Raw genomic sequence first — 15,145 nt, 5'->3', positions numbered from 1 at the left:
ACAATTTTAGCCTCCGACGCCAGTCACTTCGGACTGGTTTAGTTTGGCCTTGCCCTGCTTCCTATGGTTTGAGCGATATGCCTGCCTATTTGACAATGTAAAAAAACCCGGCAATAAAGAAAAAAAAAAAAAAAAAAAAAAAAAAAAAAAAGGATCGGTGGCCGAGTGGTCTAGCGCACACCAGCTCGGAGCACGTGGAGCGAAAGCTCGCGCTGCAGAACCCAGGGATCCTGGGTTCGAGCCCTACCCCTGCCCGTTTCGATCTGGATGAGCATCGTACCGGCGTGCGGTCGTGTATCGCTACTGCGTGATGCACGTTAAAGACCCCAGGCTAGCGGCTGTACCGCACTGGCTAAATTTCTCATCTACAGCTGGGAGACTCGTCGCCCCTGTGAGGCATACCAAGTTCTAGGCTGTATAAACACACACACAACCCTATTATTACTATTTTGCTTGTTCTTTTTGATCCTTTTCTTTCTCCTGGCTTTTGATGATCGATCAGAATCATGCAGACGGCCTAAATTTGTCAATTAACATAACATTTCTCATTTATTCCTTTGCTTTAACATTTTAGGCGTCCAATGGTACTCTACCCATCGCTATTGTCATTGTTTCCGACTGACACTAATTTATCCCGTGTGGCACCGAAACATTTGAAGTGACATTCGATGCGCTGGAGTGCACTTGGTTGAAGTGCACTAAATCAGCCCGTCTGACTCGGGTATTAATCTCTCTATGCCGCTGGAAGGTGTTCACGAAAACCTCGTGATCGTAACATACTCTCGTTTTTCCTCACCTATATTTTCTCCCATACCCCAGTTTAAATTGTTTTAATATTGTTTCGTCCCGTTGGTAAGTACAGGAAGCAAATGAGGAAGCGCCATTGGTCGAAAGTGGGCTGGGCGTGTTCCGGGGCGCGTTCACAAATTCGAATGAAGAAGACGCAAATAATACCCTGGTGGTGGTCGCGAGAAAAAAAAAAAAAAAACAAGTGCGTCGTAGTAACTCTTGGTGACTGAAAATAAGGTGCTCGTGAGGTTTTGATCACGGCAAGTTATCCGTACGCCAGGCGCCAAAAGACCGCACGTCTGACCTCTGAACGTTAGGACCCTGTCCCAGCACAATAGAGTTCGAGGGACACATTCGTTTCTTCCATCTTTTGCATGATCATAATCTAAACATCACGTGCACCATACTTTCAAACATGAGGAGTTACTACATTTAACTCTTACGCACTTATTAAAAGTGTTTCCATCTACCACCACTAGGGGATTACTTTCGGCTGCTGGTTGGCCAAGAGAGCATGCCCAGCCCTCTATTTGTGTCTAGCGCACGACCTCGCTCTGCCCGCTCCTCCCATTGACCAAACTCGCTCTATAGACCATTCCGTTTAGCGCTCTCAAGGCAGCGCCATTTTGTTCGACCGCAGCGCCCTCTCCCCACATCCGGGAAGTGCAGCAGGTTCGGCGGGTTAAAGCGAGAGAGGGCACGCGCCCGATTTCGCTAGCAGACGACAAACCGGGAGATTGCCGCTCTCTATCTTTGGGCTGTACTGGCGGGCTGTACCGAACATCGAACTTTCGCTCGTAGCTGCCGTTGTGAAGTGGTTCGCGTTCTTAGAATATTTATAGCCACACCAACATCAACCTATAGCGCTCTGTTATATTTCTGAATCAATGTGCGTATCTTTGTTCCGTTACTTCAATAGCGGTGGAGTCAGCGGCCAGTACTATCCTCAGCCACACCGTCCATTGCGTCAGGAGAGCACGCTTTTACTTATTATTCCAGACTTCCACTCATTACCGCTGAAAGCTTACAGCAGTACGAACTTTGTATAGTAAAAAACCTACAGCAACCGGATTTACTTTTCGCCGGAGGACCACGGTCACTCTAACACAATTATATATATATATATATACATACATTTTTTTTTTTTTTGCGCAGGTACCAGTGCAATAGGACCCGGTTAGTTTTTTTTTCTTTTTATCGAGCATAGCATAACACGATGACTCGCATATAAAAATCCGCGCATCTGCACTTGAAATTTCCAAAAGGAAGCTTTTTTTTTTTTCATGATTGTACTCGTTTGGTTGAAAGGGCGCTCAGTTCGAACGTGAGTCTGGCTCACCTGATCGAGCTTGAGAAGCTCGTCGGGTGTCGACGGGAGCTGACCCAGCGTCAGACTGGGCTTGAGGCCCGCTTCGTCGCCCAGGCACCGCACGATCGCCTCCCGGTCATAACGGTTGGCGCACACGCACGACGCCGGGATCAGGCCGTGCAGGTTGTACGTCACCGTGCGCAGCATCACCCTGCAAAGGAACAACGCCCCGACGTGCTTGAGATTGGTTCAAGTTTTGGTAAAATTTTATGAGACACTTTGAGGGATATTTCGGAGGAATACAAAAGTTAAACATTTTTAAGTGCTTTTTACAAAGCGTCTGAAGTTAGTTTAAAGAGTTCGAGAAATAAAAAATATTGTATAGTTGAGTTTGATTCGAGTTTGGTGATAGGAAGAAGTATAGAACCCTGAGCAAGTGGAGGCAATCTCGGCGAAACGAAAATAAATAACTCAAAAAGGCAGTTGGGGAAAACGAATCATCGTTTTCTGGAACATTCCATTAACCCTTCATAATTTATTTAGTTCATAGAAGCTCATGGTCTGCTTGATTCAAAAATACTCGATGGGCAAGAGAAATAAAGCAAGGAGAACGGCGTGTGATACCAGCCAGCTATTCTTTTACGATGTGTTGATGTTTTGTTTTTGTGCCACGTTCTTAAAAGTTCTATAAATATTTTATTTTGGTACGTACTGTGTAACTGAATTCAGCCGTTTCCTTAATCCTCAAAGCACATTCACTTTTTTTTATCTTCCCAATGCTTTATTTCGTTTCACTTTTAGAGGAAACGTTTTGTTAATCATGTTCCTTGATACTCCTTTTATAGATTTATTTGTTTAATAATAAGAACGGCTAGATAAAGTAAACTTTTAAAATAATTCTCTAGATACCTCATAAGACCCAAACAATAAAATAAAAAATAGAAATAAAATTATTTTTAAGTCAGAATGAAGTCAAAATCGACTTTCTCTATACCTAAAGCTTTAAACCTTTAGGCACCAAATTATTGCGTTCGTTTCTCGTTCTGGTATTAATCCTCATTTTAAATTACAAAAAAAAAAGTTCCTTATTGCTACTTTTTTTTCTACTCTGCTCATCGTTTTTCTTCTCCCTAGTTGCTGGGTTAAATCGCTATGGTTAACGCTCCCCAACTGGCCTGATATTTTTTACTTCTAGTTCATCCTTAGGTTTGATTGCTTTAATTAACTACGTGTTGCAAGTTCAAGCAAAACCCCGAGAAAATTAAATTTAGAGCCTAGAGCAGGGGTCTCTACACTTTATGGCTAAGGGGACGGATTAGGTGTCAGTCGCAGTCTCGAGGACTAGAAGGTAATTAAGTACATATAAACGAGGAAAACAAAACACTGAATAAACAAAGGCTAGGAACGCAGATACAGATGATCAAAATTAAAGTGGGATCAAAATAAAAAAAAAGAAAAGAAACCCAAGGTGCGTAATTAGAAAACTTACTTGCGAATAATAAGACTTGCGAGTAACGCAGTTTAATATATCGCGTAATTTAATATTTATCTAATTATTGCAATATGCGACAAAGTCGAAAAAAAAAGAGCTGAAGTGTTATAAATTAAAGCGAATAGGAAAATTGGCACATTTGCAGAGTTTGCAGAAGACTGATGAGAATGGTTTGACTGAGGATGACCATACACAATACTTATGACACAGGATGGCATAGGCCCATCATACATGAGAACGCGAAATAACTTCAACGTAGTTACGGAGACATGAAACAGGGGAAAAAAAGTGGAGATGCCGGTGATGACAACGCGGAATAAATATGGCACGCAACCATCAGAGGAAAAGAAGAACCAGAACGGATACGAAGCGTTTGGTGATCGTCGAGGCGCCGTTTCTTCACACGCGCTTATTTTTGCGTCATTAGTCCGGGCGTCGCTGCAAGAACGGTGGCCAGCCGCGAGACGGATCTGACCCGCGGCTGGTTGAAGGGTGTTTGGAGAACCCTGGTCTAGAGTAAGTTTAGCATTAGACGTAAGCTTATCGTTTTGAACAGAGATACGAAGCGTAATCGAGCATTTAAAATGTGACCATTATTTCGTGAAACGCAAGGTATATTTTTAACGCGTATACCCCCCTAAACCACCCCTGGGGTGCTATTCTGGTCACAAACTTTCACGTTCGAGTTTCTCGAAAACTCCTCCCCCCCCCCCCCCAACGAACCGCGCGCTCCTATTGGCCACAGCGCGCGTGATAATTCCACGTGGTTCCCATGCACGCGGTTCCGATGCTTGTTGCACAACGATGGCTCGACCAACGCGTACAATGACGGGTTGTCTGCGAGCACGCGGTTGCCTCCGCGATGAACAACGACTGTTTCTGGCGGCAATTACCGATTGTCGAAAAGCACCGTGCGATCGCAAAAAGCACCGTGCGATCGGATATTCAACATTATCAGGAAAAGCGAAATTTCCTTTCTTTTATGCATTTCATGTTTCTGTCTTTATATGCATGCAGGCAAAGCACACACTTGAGAAAACACTTGTGTGAAGGCTGCGTTCACGATGCAGTTCCCGTCAAACTTTCAAGGCGTTAACAAATTCCAGAAATTCAATTTTCAACGAAACGCGTTAGTTTTGCAAAGCGCTGGCAAACTTACATTGCGTTTTACATCATTCACCTTTGACGTCCGATGAATCAGTAGTCAGCACTACACAAACCTAAATGAGCTTGTCGTTTGTTTCCTTGCCGTTGGGGCGATCACTGGCGGTCGTGGCGGTGGCACAATTCTTTCTCAAACCGTTCGCTGCTGCCTCCGTGCTCGCGGAAGCGTTGGCCACTTTGTGACAAGGTGAGGTTTTGAATCTTAACGCATGGCAACGCTGAATGAAGGTCTATTACCGTCTTCATAATCTCAGCAAGGCTGCCGTTACGAGCCACTACACCACCAGTTTCAAGCTTCATAACACCGGCACTAATACATAAAAGCCAAGTCTTGCATCTCGCCGAGTGTGGTACCGGAGACGTTGAACGACAGCTCATCGTGCTCTTCAACCCGGTCCTGCCATCGAATGGGCTCATCCAACAGCACGAAGGCATTCGTGTGCTCTTTGATCAAGTTACCGATCGCATGTCAAACCCCAGCTGCGGTTGATCCGACGAGCATTGCGGCGATGTTCTTCCGAGTTTATCACGCCAAGGGTACGGTTGTCGAGTTAAAACAATGCAAACACTCCCGTGCATTATTCTTCTTACGTCATTTTGTCGTCACAACCCGAACTCAAAAAGCGACTGTTAGCGGCAAAGAGAGGCTTTCTAGTTTTACGACGTTCCCATGGCAAAGAGCGTTGAATCGCCACGCGCAATGAAGCCAATGCGATAGCGAGGTACCTATGTAGGGTCGTGTAAAAACGTAAACACCGTTTTCTTTTTTTTTGCACGAGCTTTTTTTCAAGTAAAACACTATGTAAAAAAGAGTGCCCGAGATTATCCGGTCGCGTCCATTTCTTCAGCGCCGCAAGGAAAGAGCATGGCTTATGGGGACTACCGTCGTAATCACTGCAATGAGCAAAGGAAGCAAAGCATTATTAAAACTGTGCGAAGAAACTTTCCTGCATCATCCACAGCGTATTCACAACCGGTGCACTCTGCGCCGATCTCATGACTTGTCATATATTACCACAAAGTCGTCGTCAGCGCTGTATCCTTTTTGGAATCTCCTTCACAGGCAAACAGGAAATTTCATTTGCAGCTTATGTTCATGGCAGCTTCACAAAGGATGATCGGTGACGCAGCGTACCTTCGCATATTATTTTCTTCTCGTAATGCCATCCGTATCGTGAAGAAACAGGGAAAGGAACGACGGGAACGAGGCACAAACACCACAAGGTCGTTACCACAATTTTCACAATGTCTGTTTTGAAAGACCGTAGCGAAAGACTTCGAGAAAACAAGTTGAGAGATCTTAGCTAAATTTACTTCACGTCATAATTATTGAAATAATCTTTTGTATTTTATAAAGGGATAATATTATTTTCTCTGTTTCCTTCCATTTTCCGGGAGGTAGCCTTTTTACCGTTGTTCGCTCGTTCTAACTCCCAGAGGAAAGGCAGAAGATAACAAAAAGAACAGTGGGAAGTGCGGAGATTTCTGCGCCCCAAGTGCATGGACACGTCATCGTGACGTAGGGGGATGGTCAGATTCTAGCTGGCCGCGTGCGTGAACCCGAACGTTGGGGCGAAGCCTCAAACAAGAATCATTCTAGTTTGAGTCGCCGCCCCAACGCTCTCCTTACGTCACTTTCTTCAGAATATAAAGAGCCAAAAAAACGACAAAACAAAGAGGAGCATAAACAGGACGAGGCGCACTCGCAACTAAAACATTTTTTTTCATAAATAAATTTTAGTTGCGAGCGTGCCTGTCCTGTCGTTTTTTGGCGCTTTATGTTCTGATCATGAACCAACCGGCCCAAATTTCCACTTTGCGTCACTTTCTTGTTTGCGACCAGAATAGCACCCCAGGTCACGTGAGTATAAAATGGGACATCTCAGAGTTTCCTTCGATTAAAACCTGAGATATGATGTGACGTAACGAATGATTCACTGTTATTCACGATAATCAATGAACCTAATATTAAACGCAATCTGAAAACCCTGTCACATTTATACCGGTCGTCTGGTGTTCGTTAACTCGCTTTCCCGGCTTCGGTCGAACTCTGGGAGTATCACACGGATTTCATAAAGTGTCCTTGTTATGCGCTTTATTACGAGCATATACAAATATAAACTACATTTTGAAAATCGCTTTCTCAAAACAATTAGCCGCCTTAAACTGCGCCGCAGCTCTGAAACCATTAGCATAATCTTGCTCAAAAATAATATATACAAATTGCGGAGGCATTGTTTTTATGCAGATGCGTAAAATAACTTAGCGACCCAGGAATCTCTTGGTCGATGGGAATTTCAAGATATAAGGTAAGCTGACAAGGCTACGATAATTTGCACATCAGACACCGCTGCTTTTCTTATCCCGGTAATCATACAGGATAATTTCAACACTTGTAATTTAAGAGCACATTTAATTCGCTCTTGTACCTAAAACGTTTTGTTCTAAATTAAAAAAATATATATAATCGACTTCCTTTTTAGTGTCTGCTTCAGGCCCGTTTTACCCCTAATTGTGCTATCTTTTTCTTTTTTTTTTATAAAATGTTTACGGTATGAGATAATTTGAATGCGCCTTATATGCTACATTTCTTTAGCTTATTGCTTTGAGCTCGAGCTTTATAATCTCTTATCAAGGCCGGTTTTAGTCACATGTAAAATTGTCATTGATATTGTTAGTTCTAACTCCACTGTATATTTATGTTAAACTTCTACGAAGGGAAAAAGTACAACTAATGTTGCTATAAATATTGCTTACAGATATTACTAATAATTATATTAATGTCAAGATTACCTTGTATGTGGGCATGCTTAATTACTTTCATTGTGTGTGCCCTTTATCGCGCGCTATGATTGCGCAAGTCGGAAAATAAACGATAAATAACTTTTTACATAGCCACATCCCCTGATGCGCATATTGCTAAACTTCACAATTGCGCTATAAAACAGCGTTCACAAAAAAAGAAGAGACTGCGCTTTCTTTTCAGGTGGGTGCATAACACAAATTAAAACACTAAGAATTCCAACGTATTCTATAGAACAAATCTTATTGCATGATACGTGTTCTTTTTAACTGCATCATAAAATGTATGCCTTCAGTTGAATTTCCACCCTCTATTTAATTTTAATTGGATCAGATATTTTTAAAGTAATTGGTACATAAAAATGACGCCTTCATTGTATTTTATTGGGCTCAGCGGACATTAAACGGTATTTACGTACAAGTCTCTCTTTTTGAGGAAAATAAACAAGAACTGCTTAAGCTAAAAAAAAAAGGAAATTAGATTTTTAGATATTTTTCACGAAATAAGTAAAGTAAAATGGCCATTATTAGATTGCGTATCCTTTAAGTACACATTGCAGGCCGAGAATCCGCGTTCGTGTTTACTCCTAGAAGGTTCGTATGTTTCTCGAATAACACCTCAGTAATCCAAAGCTCCCCGATATATTGATTCAGCTTGCGAAAATTATATAAGAAAACTCAAAACAAATGTTTTGAACGTGGTAAACACTTTGTTTCTAACCTTGCTCTAAAAAAAATGGTAAGAAGAAATCACAAGAAACAACAACATATATATATATATAATCCAACATAGTCAATCAATAATATTTTTTATGGTGATATTCTATATTAAAGAAAACCAGCTTGATGAATCGTTTAAGGCTTCTTGGCAGGTCGCGTAGCCAGGCTCATTTGCGCCCTATATGAAGACCTATATGAAACCCGGAGGTATCACAAAATATTTAAAAGACCAAAGGGTCATACATTCAGAATCACAAATTACATCCAGAAACTCAAGCGTGAATATGTTTTTTTTTTCTGTGTCAGAAAGCAGGAAGGAGGTAGTCGTTTTTGTTTCAGTCCTGGGACCTTTATTTCTGTCTTTTTTTCTTTTTTTTTTGCAGGGCGCATACGTAATGGATACTCTAGTTTATTTTATAGACAATTAATTCCCATTAATGAAAAATTAGATGTGACACACGTCGACGCATGACATACGCATTAAACCCAATAATGACAACGTAGCACAGAAGGGAGCCCCATATATATATATATATATATATATATATATATATATATATTGTCAGAATTCCTTTACCCAATAATATAATATATATATATATATATAATTATTATTTTTACAAAAAAATGCAGATGTTAACGTTTCTGTGTAATCGAAACTCGAGCGCCCGCAGCTTTTTATGTATTTTGATTTTGCGATATATGAGAAAGGAATAAATATAAAATTGATATTTTAATTTTATTTTGTAGGTCAGAAAGGACGAGGAGACACCCATAATGGAACATGTGCGGTGTTGGTTTGTTTTAACGTAAAACGTTCTTTGGCTAGTTGCTCTAAATTTTGCGAATCCTTGGCCTGTGACGTCAGACGACGTCATAGTTTTCCCGCTAAATTTAGCTGGAAAATTGACGCAACGTGACCTCAACAGTAGGGAGTATTCGTAGACCGCGTTTTCCCCTCCTCTAAGCCCTCGGAAGCGAAGTAGCCGCTACTGCGCCTGCGCGCCGATGGCCTTGAAAGTAGAGTTCCGGGTATCGTAGCGGGTTGCGGACAGCGTTGCAGGATGGCGAAAACAATCTACGAAAACTCTATGTTGATTTAGTTTCCCCGCTAAATTTAGCGGGGAACATGACGTCAGATGACTTCGTGCCACCTGACCTGTGCACAAATTCAGTTTCCCCGCTAGATTTAGCTGGAAAATTGACGTCACCTAAACACCAATTCAGTTTCCCTCCTAAATTTAGGGAAATCTAATTGGTATATAGGCCTGTGACGTCCCATATTGCAACGCGCGCGGTTACTCCGACGGTGATATACACCAATTCAATCCCCCGCTAAATTTAGCGGGGGCAATAAAATGGTGTTGAGGTCATATGACCTCAGTGTTTCCGCTAAATTTAGCGGGCAAACTGTATGCGCAGTATTGCATAATGGGACGTCACAGACCTACACACCAGTTCAGTTACTCCGCTAAATTTACCAGGGGAATCGAATTGATCGTTTGTTGCGTCCCATAATGGCAACGTGCGTGGTTACGCCGATGGCGATATACACCAATACAATTCCCCGCTAAATTTAGCGGGCAAACTGAAATGGTGTTGAGGTCATGTGGAGTGTCTCTCCGCTAAATTTAACGGGCAAATTGAATGCGCAGTGTTGTATTATGGGACGTCACAGATCTATACACCAATTCAATTACTCCGCTAAATTGAGCGGGGAATGGAATTGATGTGTAAGTTTGTGACGTCCCATAATGCAACGTGCGTGGTTACGCCGACGACTATATACACCAATACTATTCCCCGCTAAATTTAGCGGGGAAACTGAAATGGTGTTGAGATCATGTGACGTCAGTTTTCTCTCTAAATTTAGCGGGCAAACTGAATGCGCAGTGTTGCGTTATGGAACGTCACAGATCTATACACCAATTCAGGTACTCCGCTAAATTTAGCGGGGAATTGAATTAGTGGGTAGGTTTGTGGCGTCCCATAACGCAAAGCGCGCGGTTACGCCGGCGGCGATATGCACCTCAAACTCTCAAACTCACTCTTTATTTCTCTCCGTTTAAAGAGGGGAGACAGAAAAGAAAGCAACTCAGTTGTTGCTTGACGAGCCTCTGCATCCCCACAGCAGCGAAAGGGGACAGCATGTACATACACATAATGTTTTTTTCTCCATCACACTTATAGCACAAAAATAAAGAACATTAGATGGGGAGGGGGGAAAGGGGGTAGAGTAATAGATTTAGCGAAGTTTGCAAATTCCAGGGGCACTCTCTCACAAACATGAAACGTACGTTTTTTATGGTTTTATTCAAAACTTCTGCATTTCAACTCTCCCAGGCGACCAAAACAATTATCCGCTAAATTTACCGGGGAAGCTGAAATTATGTTGAGATTATATGAGGTCAGTTTTCCCTCTAAATTTAGTTGGCGAACTGAATGCGCAGTGTTGAATTACGGGACGTCACAGACCTACACACCAATTAAGTGACTCTGCTAAGTTTAGCGGGGAATTGAATTGGTGGGTAGGATTGTGACGTCCCATAATGCAACGCGCGCGTCTACGCCGACGGCGACGCGGCTCTACGAGGAAATGGGCGCCTAAGAACTGCGCTCTAAATTATCCTGCAGCGCCGAAGCTCCGGTATTATATAGAAACGCTCCAGAGCAAAAACTAAAGGACACTTATATGTGCGGCAGGGGCAGTCAATAAAAAAGATTCACACACGTTGAGAGTAAATACCCTTAAAATCAAGACCTCTACCTGAGATAAGTGGTCTCACATCGCCATGAATAAAAACAAAATTCGGGTAGCAAATTCCATTCAGTAATTGTGCGGGAAACAAACAACTTTTCTAATCTGTCCGACAAAATATTTCCTGATCTTTGCTGAATGATCTACACGATTTGAAACATAATTAGGTAATTCTATGTAGCATCTTTTGTCAATGCCTGTCAGATCATTTATTAACAAACAAACAAAAAAAATCGGCAAAATTTACTTTTTTGAGTTAGCTTCTCCTTGGTAAGAGGTAGTATAAGGCGAAGTACGCTTTCCGGGACAACAGGCTGGCTATGATTGTCCACAAATTGTAAACGTAAAAAACAAAAAAGCGTTTTAGGTTATTTTTGTTATCAGTGTTCGCGCGTATGGCACGTGACTTGCTCGCTTACCGAGACGACGAACATCTGCGTGCTGCGCTGAGGATCACGCGCTTTGCTGAGGACTTGTAAGTATTGGAACGGTGTATACTTGGGGACAACTCTCTGGGACTAGCCACAACTCCGACAAACGCTAGTACGCTCGCACATAGTGAGAACCAATCAGAATTGTGTACGCGTGAACTTCTCTTCTGGATTTCACAGAGAGACGTCGCTCAATACAGACAATAAAGAACAAACATCATTGACCGGTTAACCGGTGTCTCACAACATAAAGTATGCAAAGGGAAGCCAATTCAAACTAATTAATTGAATTAACTCGTTTTTACTATTTAATGTTCACCTATTGCTAGGCTAGTATATAGTACATTTGTATCGATTTAACTTTATGAACAACTCTTTTTACTTTCTGAGGTGACAAATGGAACAATAACAAAGCTTTTGAACAACACTTGAAGAATACGAAATTAATCTTGAACACACTGACACTCCTTTCAAGTTTCCAATAATTGCACATTAAAAGGTGTATACAGTAGGATATAGCACTCAATATCATAAAACAATTGCGGTTTCATGCCTTTACGTTACTATCAAAGAGCTAGTCTGGCAGTCATTTTGTAAGTGTTTATGTATATTTATTTTAACCTTATCAATCATGCAACTTTATAGAATCTCTATGTGAAAAGTTGCCTGTAGTCATTGTGTCAAAGGTCATCCTAAGTTATTATTGTTAAATCCAGTTTCTCTCAATTTAGAGTAATGCACAAAATTTCCCAAAATGAATGCAATTTCTAATACTCGTTTTGTCAAAGGCTCTCCTGGTTGATTTACTTCGCTAAGACTACGACTAAGCAACCCGACCTTTCAAGAAAGTTTGCCTTTTACTGAAAGGATATTAGCATGAGATGATATTTTCTGAAAGCAACAAATGTGCATTTATTTAAGATATAAATTAATAGACTCGCGACATCAAGAGCCGCAGTACAGAAGTCCGGCTCCTCGCGTAACCTTACTAATTTCTTCATTGATGTAGAAAAGTGAAGATATATGTGGGTGCATTTTAGATTAAGTATATTTTATAATATCAAGACGTACACGTTTCAAACGCCAAAAGCATCGCTTCATTCTTCGACACTCAACTCTTGTAAGAGCTTCGCACGGAAGTAACAACTTCGAAAGCAAAACTTCCTTTGTTTTCTTTAGGTAAAAACGAGTACAGTGCGTTTTCAGATAAGATCAAACAATCATGTCCGGTGACCACTTTTAATTTTAACGAAAAAAAAAGTATTTTGATCGCTTTGTACAAAGAAAAACAAAACCAATCCTTGCTTTGCAAAAAAAAAAAAATCGCATTTGCGAAAAAGGATTATAAACAGACTCTCAGTCACGTACGCGTTTTGCGTATCTCGCGATGTTGGCATTTCGGGCGGCTTCCCCAAAAAAACGGTTATGGCTATGGGTCTAGAAATATTTAGTGACAAATTAAGCATAGCAAGTATAGACAAAAAGTATTATTCACCAAGTATTAGGGTCGTTATTTTGAGAAACAAAATTTCAAATACGGCACATTGCGCAATAACGCTCTGGATTAAATATTTCTTTTCTCCGTACCTATACAAGCTAAGGTCTTCCAACTTTGCCAGTATGTTGCCCTGTGTATTGTTCATATTTGAAGAAAATATTGTTGTCCTGGCTTGCCGGAAAAATTTACAAGATTTTCTGACACAGGGGCATTGACTAAATATGCATCATTTTGAAAATTAATTTTAAGAAAGGCCATCTTTAATATTCCTTAAACTCTCCAACGTTAACGTGTATAATATGTACTAACAAAATCTAAAAAAAAAACAGCGAAATATTTGTGCGGTTCTGAAGTCATGAAGCGAGAAATCTGACCAAATTGACGCTAACGCGGTTGTTATAAATGGGTCGTGCACATACCCATTTTTGACAATTTCGATATTTTTAAAAGGCGTAACAATGCTACGGAGTGGTCAGGAAAATACAAATTGACTGCACAAAGGTGGAAGGTAGTTTTGAAGGGAATAGTCCTGATAAATTTTTGTAGAACCGACCCAAAAATGCCCATGGGCCGGGGCGATCGAAAGGCGTCACCCTGTCACATGCCTTGAGGTCGGCCGGTGTGTAGCGTCTCTGTCTACGCGACGTACAGGAAGCAATCGGAGCGGCTTTACAAACAGATGAGACTACAACCTTGGCGGTAACATGATAGAGGAGGTAGGGCACCGCAGAACTTGCGCCACATGCGATCGCCATTGGACCCGCCGCCGCAAAAAGTTGCAAAACGAAAATGAATAAATAAAGATATAGGGGGAAAAAACGAAGTGTGATTGACTGAGAATTTTGGTAACTTAAATTATATGACAGCGGTTTGGAGGATCATGGAATCCAATTTCTCGAGACCCGATTCTTCCATCTGCTTTCTTGTTTTCAAAGGCCTGTGTGGGATCCACATCTATGAACACCATACAAAGAGAAGAATCCGCTCACGCTCCTTTCTTTATCGCGCCGGGAGTCTGCGACCTAAGTCAACACCCGAGATGGCACAGGATTGCCAGATAAAAATGGCATCGCAATCCGGTTGTCCTGCCCGAGAAAATCTAGTCGTACCACTGAAAAAAGAGTCAAGTCTCTATATTCACCTGCGTGGTCACGACGAGGAAAAGAACCCGCAGCTGTGACGTCATGAGTGACTAGATGCGCCACGACCCCGCCTACGGATTCTAAGCTTTTAGCAGGGTACGCGAGTGGCTTGAGGAGAAGATTTCAGTGTATGCTCATGCGACCTACGTCACGGATGGTGCAGCGACGCACTTTAAGAACGAATACCAACTACACGAGCTGCAGTGCAACAAGTACGCGTCAGTGAAGTGGATGTTTTCCTCAACTAGACATGGCAAGAGTGCCTTCGGAGTAATCAGGGGTCTTGTCAAGCACCAGGCAACGTTGTACAACCTCCGAGGGCACACCACGTCGGTGATCAAGTCGGTGTCAGAGATGGTTGCCTCACCGAACACTAAACTGCCAAACGTGAAACTAATCCACCTCCCAAAATCTGACGTGAAAGTGTTCAGGGACATGAAAGCAAAGGATTAAGACTCTGTTTTTGTTGTGCGTGAAATTTAGTCGTGTCACTTGTGGAAGTGTACGAGGGTCCGGCACGACGCAACTACAGCTGTCTGTAGCAAGAACAGTAGCCGCAGAAAATATACATCTTTGAAAGAAGTTTCCTATGGCTGCGAAAAGCAGATCGAGGTCGCGAGCTTGCCGTTCCACTAAGAAGAAACCAACAGCGATCACTACAGGCAAAACGATAAAAAAAAAATATTCCTACCCAGGATTTTAAGGAGCGCTGTAAACGACTCAGGTCAGCATCCGGCAGAAAGAATGCACGCGACCAGCGCCGAATGTGGACACAAGAGCTTGATTCATTATACTCGTTTCAATTGTACCACTTTAAACTTGTGTTGTTTTTTATCACTATTTCAACCTGGTTGTCAGCAGCCCAGCCTCCGAAATTCACTGATCCGAGAAATCTTTATTCAAATTGTTGACTTCTGCTTCAAACTCATCTGTAACCTTTTGTATAAATACTTATTTTTCACAAACTCCTGTCACAATGCTTTCTGTTAACGAACTTCCTACATTTTTTAACCCCTTTCTTGCCCTTGTTTGAAATAGGC

At 41.8% G+C, this 15,145-nt stretch overlaps 1 protein-coding gene across 1 annotated transcript in view; it reads right to left on the bottom strand.

Moving 5' to 3' along the window:
• Positions 1–15,145, bottom strand: part of LOC8029327 — a 307,144-nt gene that overhangs the window by 173,388 nt on the left and 118,611 nt on the right. Inside the window, exon 4 of the mRNA XM_042291907.1 lies at positions 2,129–2,309. Within this exon, the coding sequence (XP_042147841.1) occupies positions 2,129–2,309 (181 nt within the window). The remainder of the gene's footprint in view (positions 1–2,128; positions 2,310–15,145) is intronic.

The sequence above is a fragment of the Ixodes scapularis genome, unplaced genomic scaffold (genome assembly GCF_016920785.2).
Source record: "Ixodes scapularis isolate PalLabHiFi unplaced genomic scaffold, ASM1692078v2 PGA_scaffold0__279_contigs__length_252992795, whole genome shotgun sequence".
NCBI classification, from domain to species: Eukaryota; Metazoa; Arthropoda; class Arachnida; order Ixodida; family Ixodidae; genus Ixodes; species Ixodes scapularis.
The sequence above is the reverse complement of the archived record's forward strand: the minus strand, read 5'-3'. Positions and strand labels throughout refer to the sequence as shown.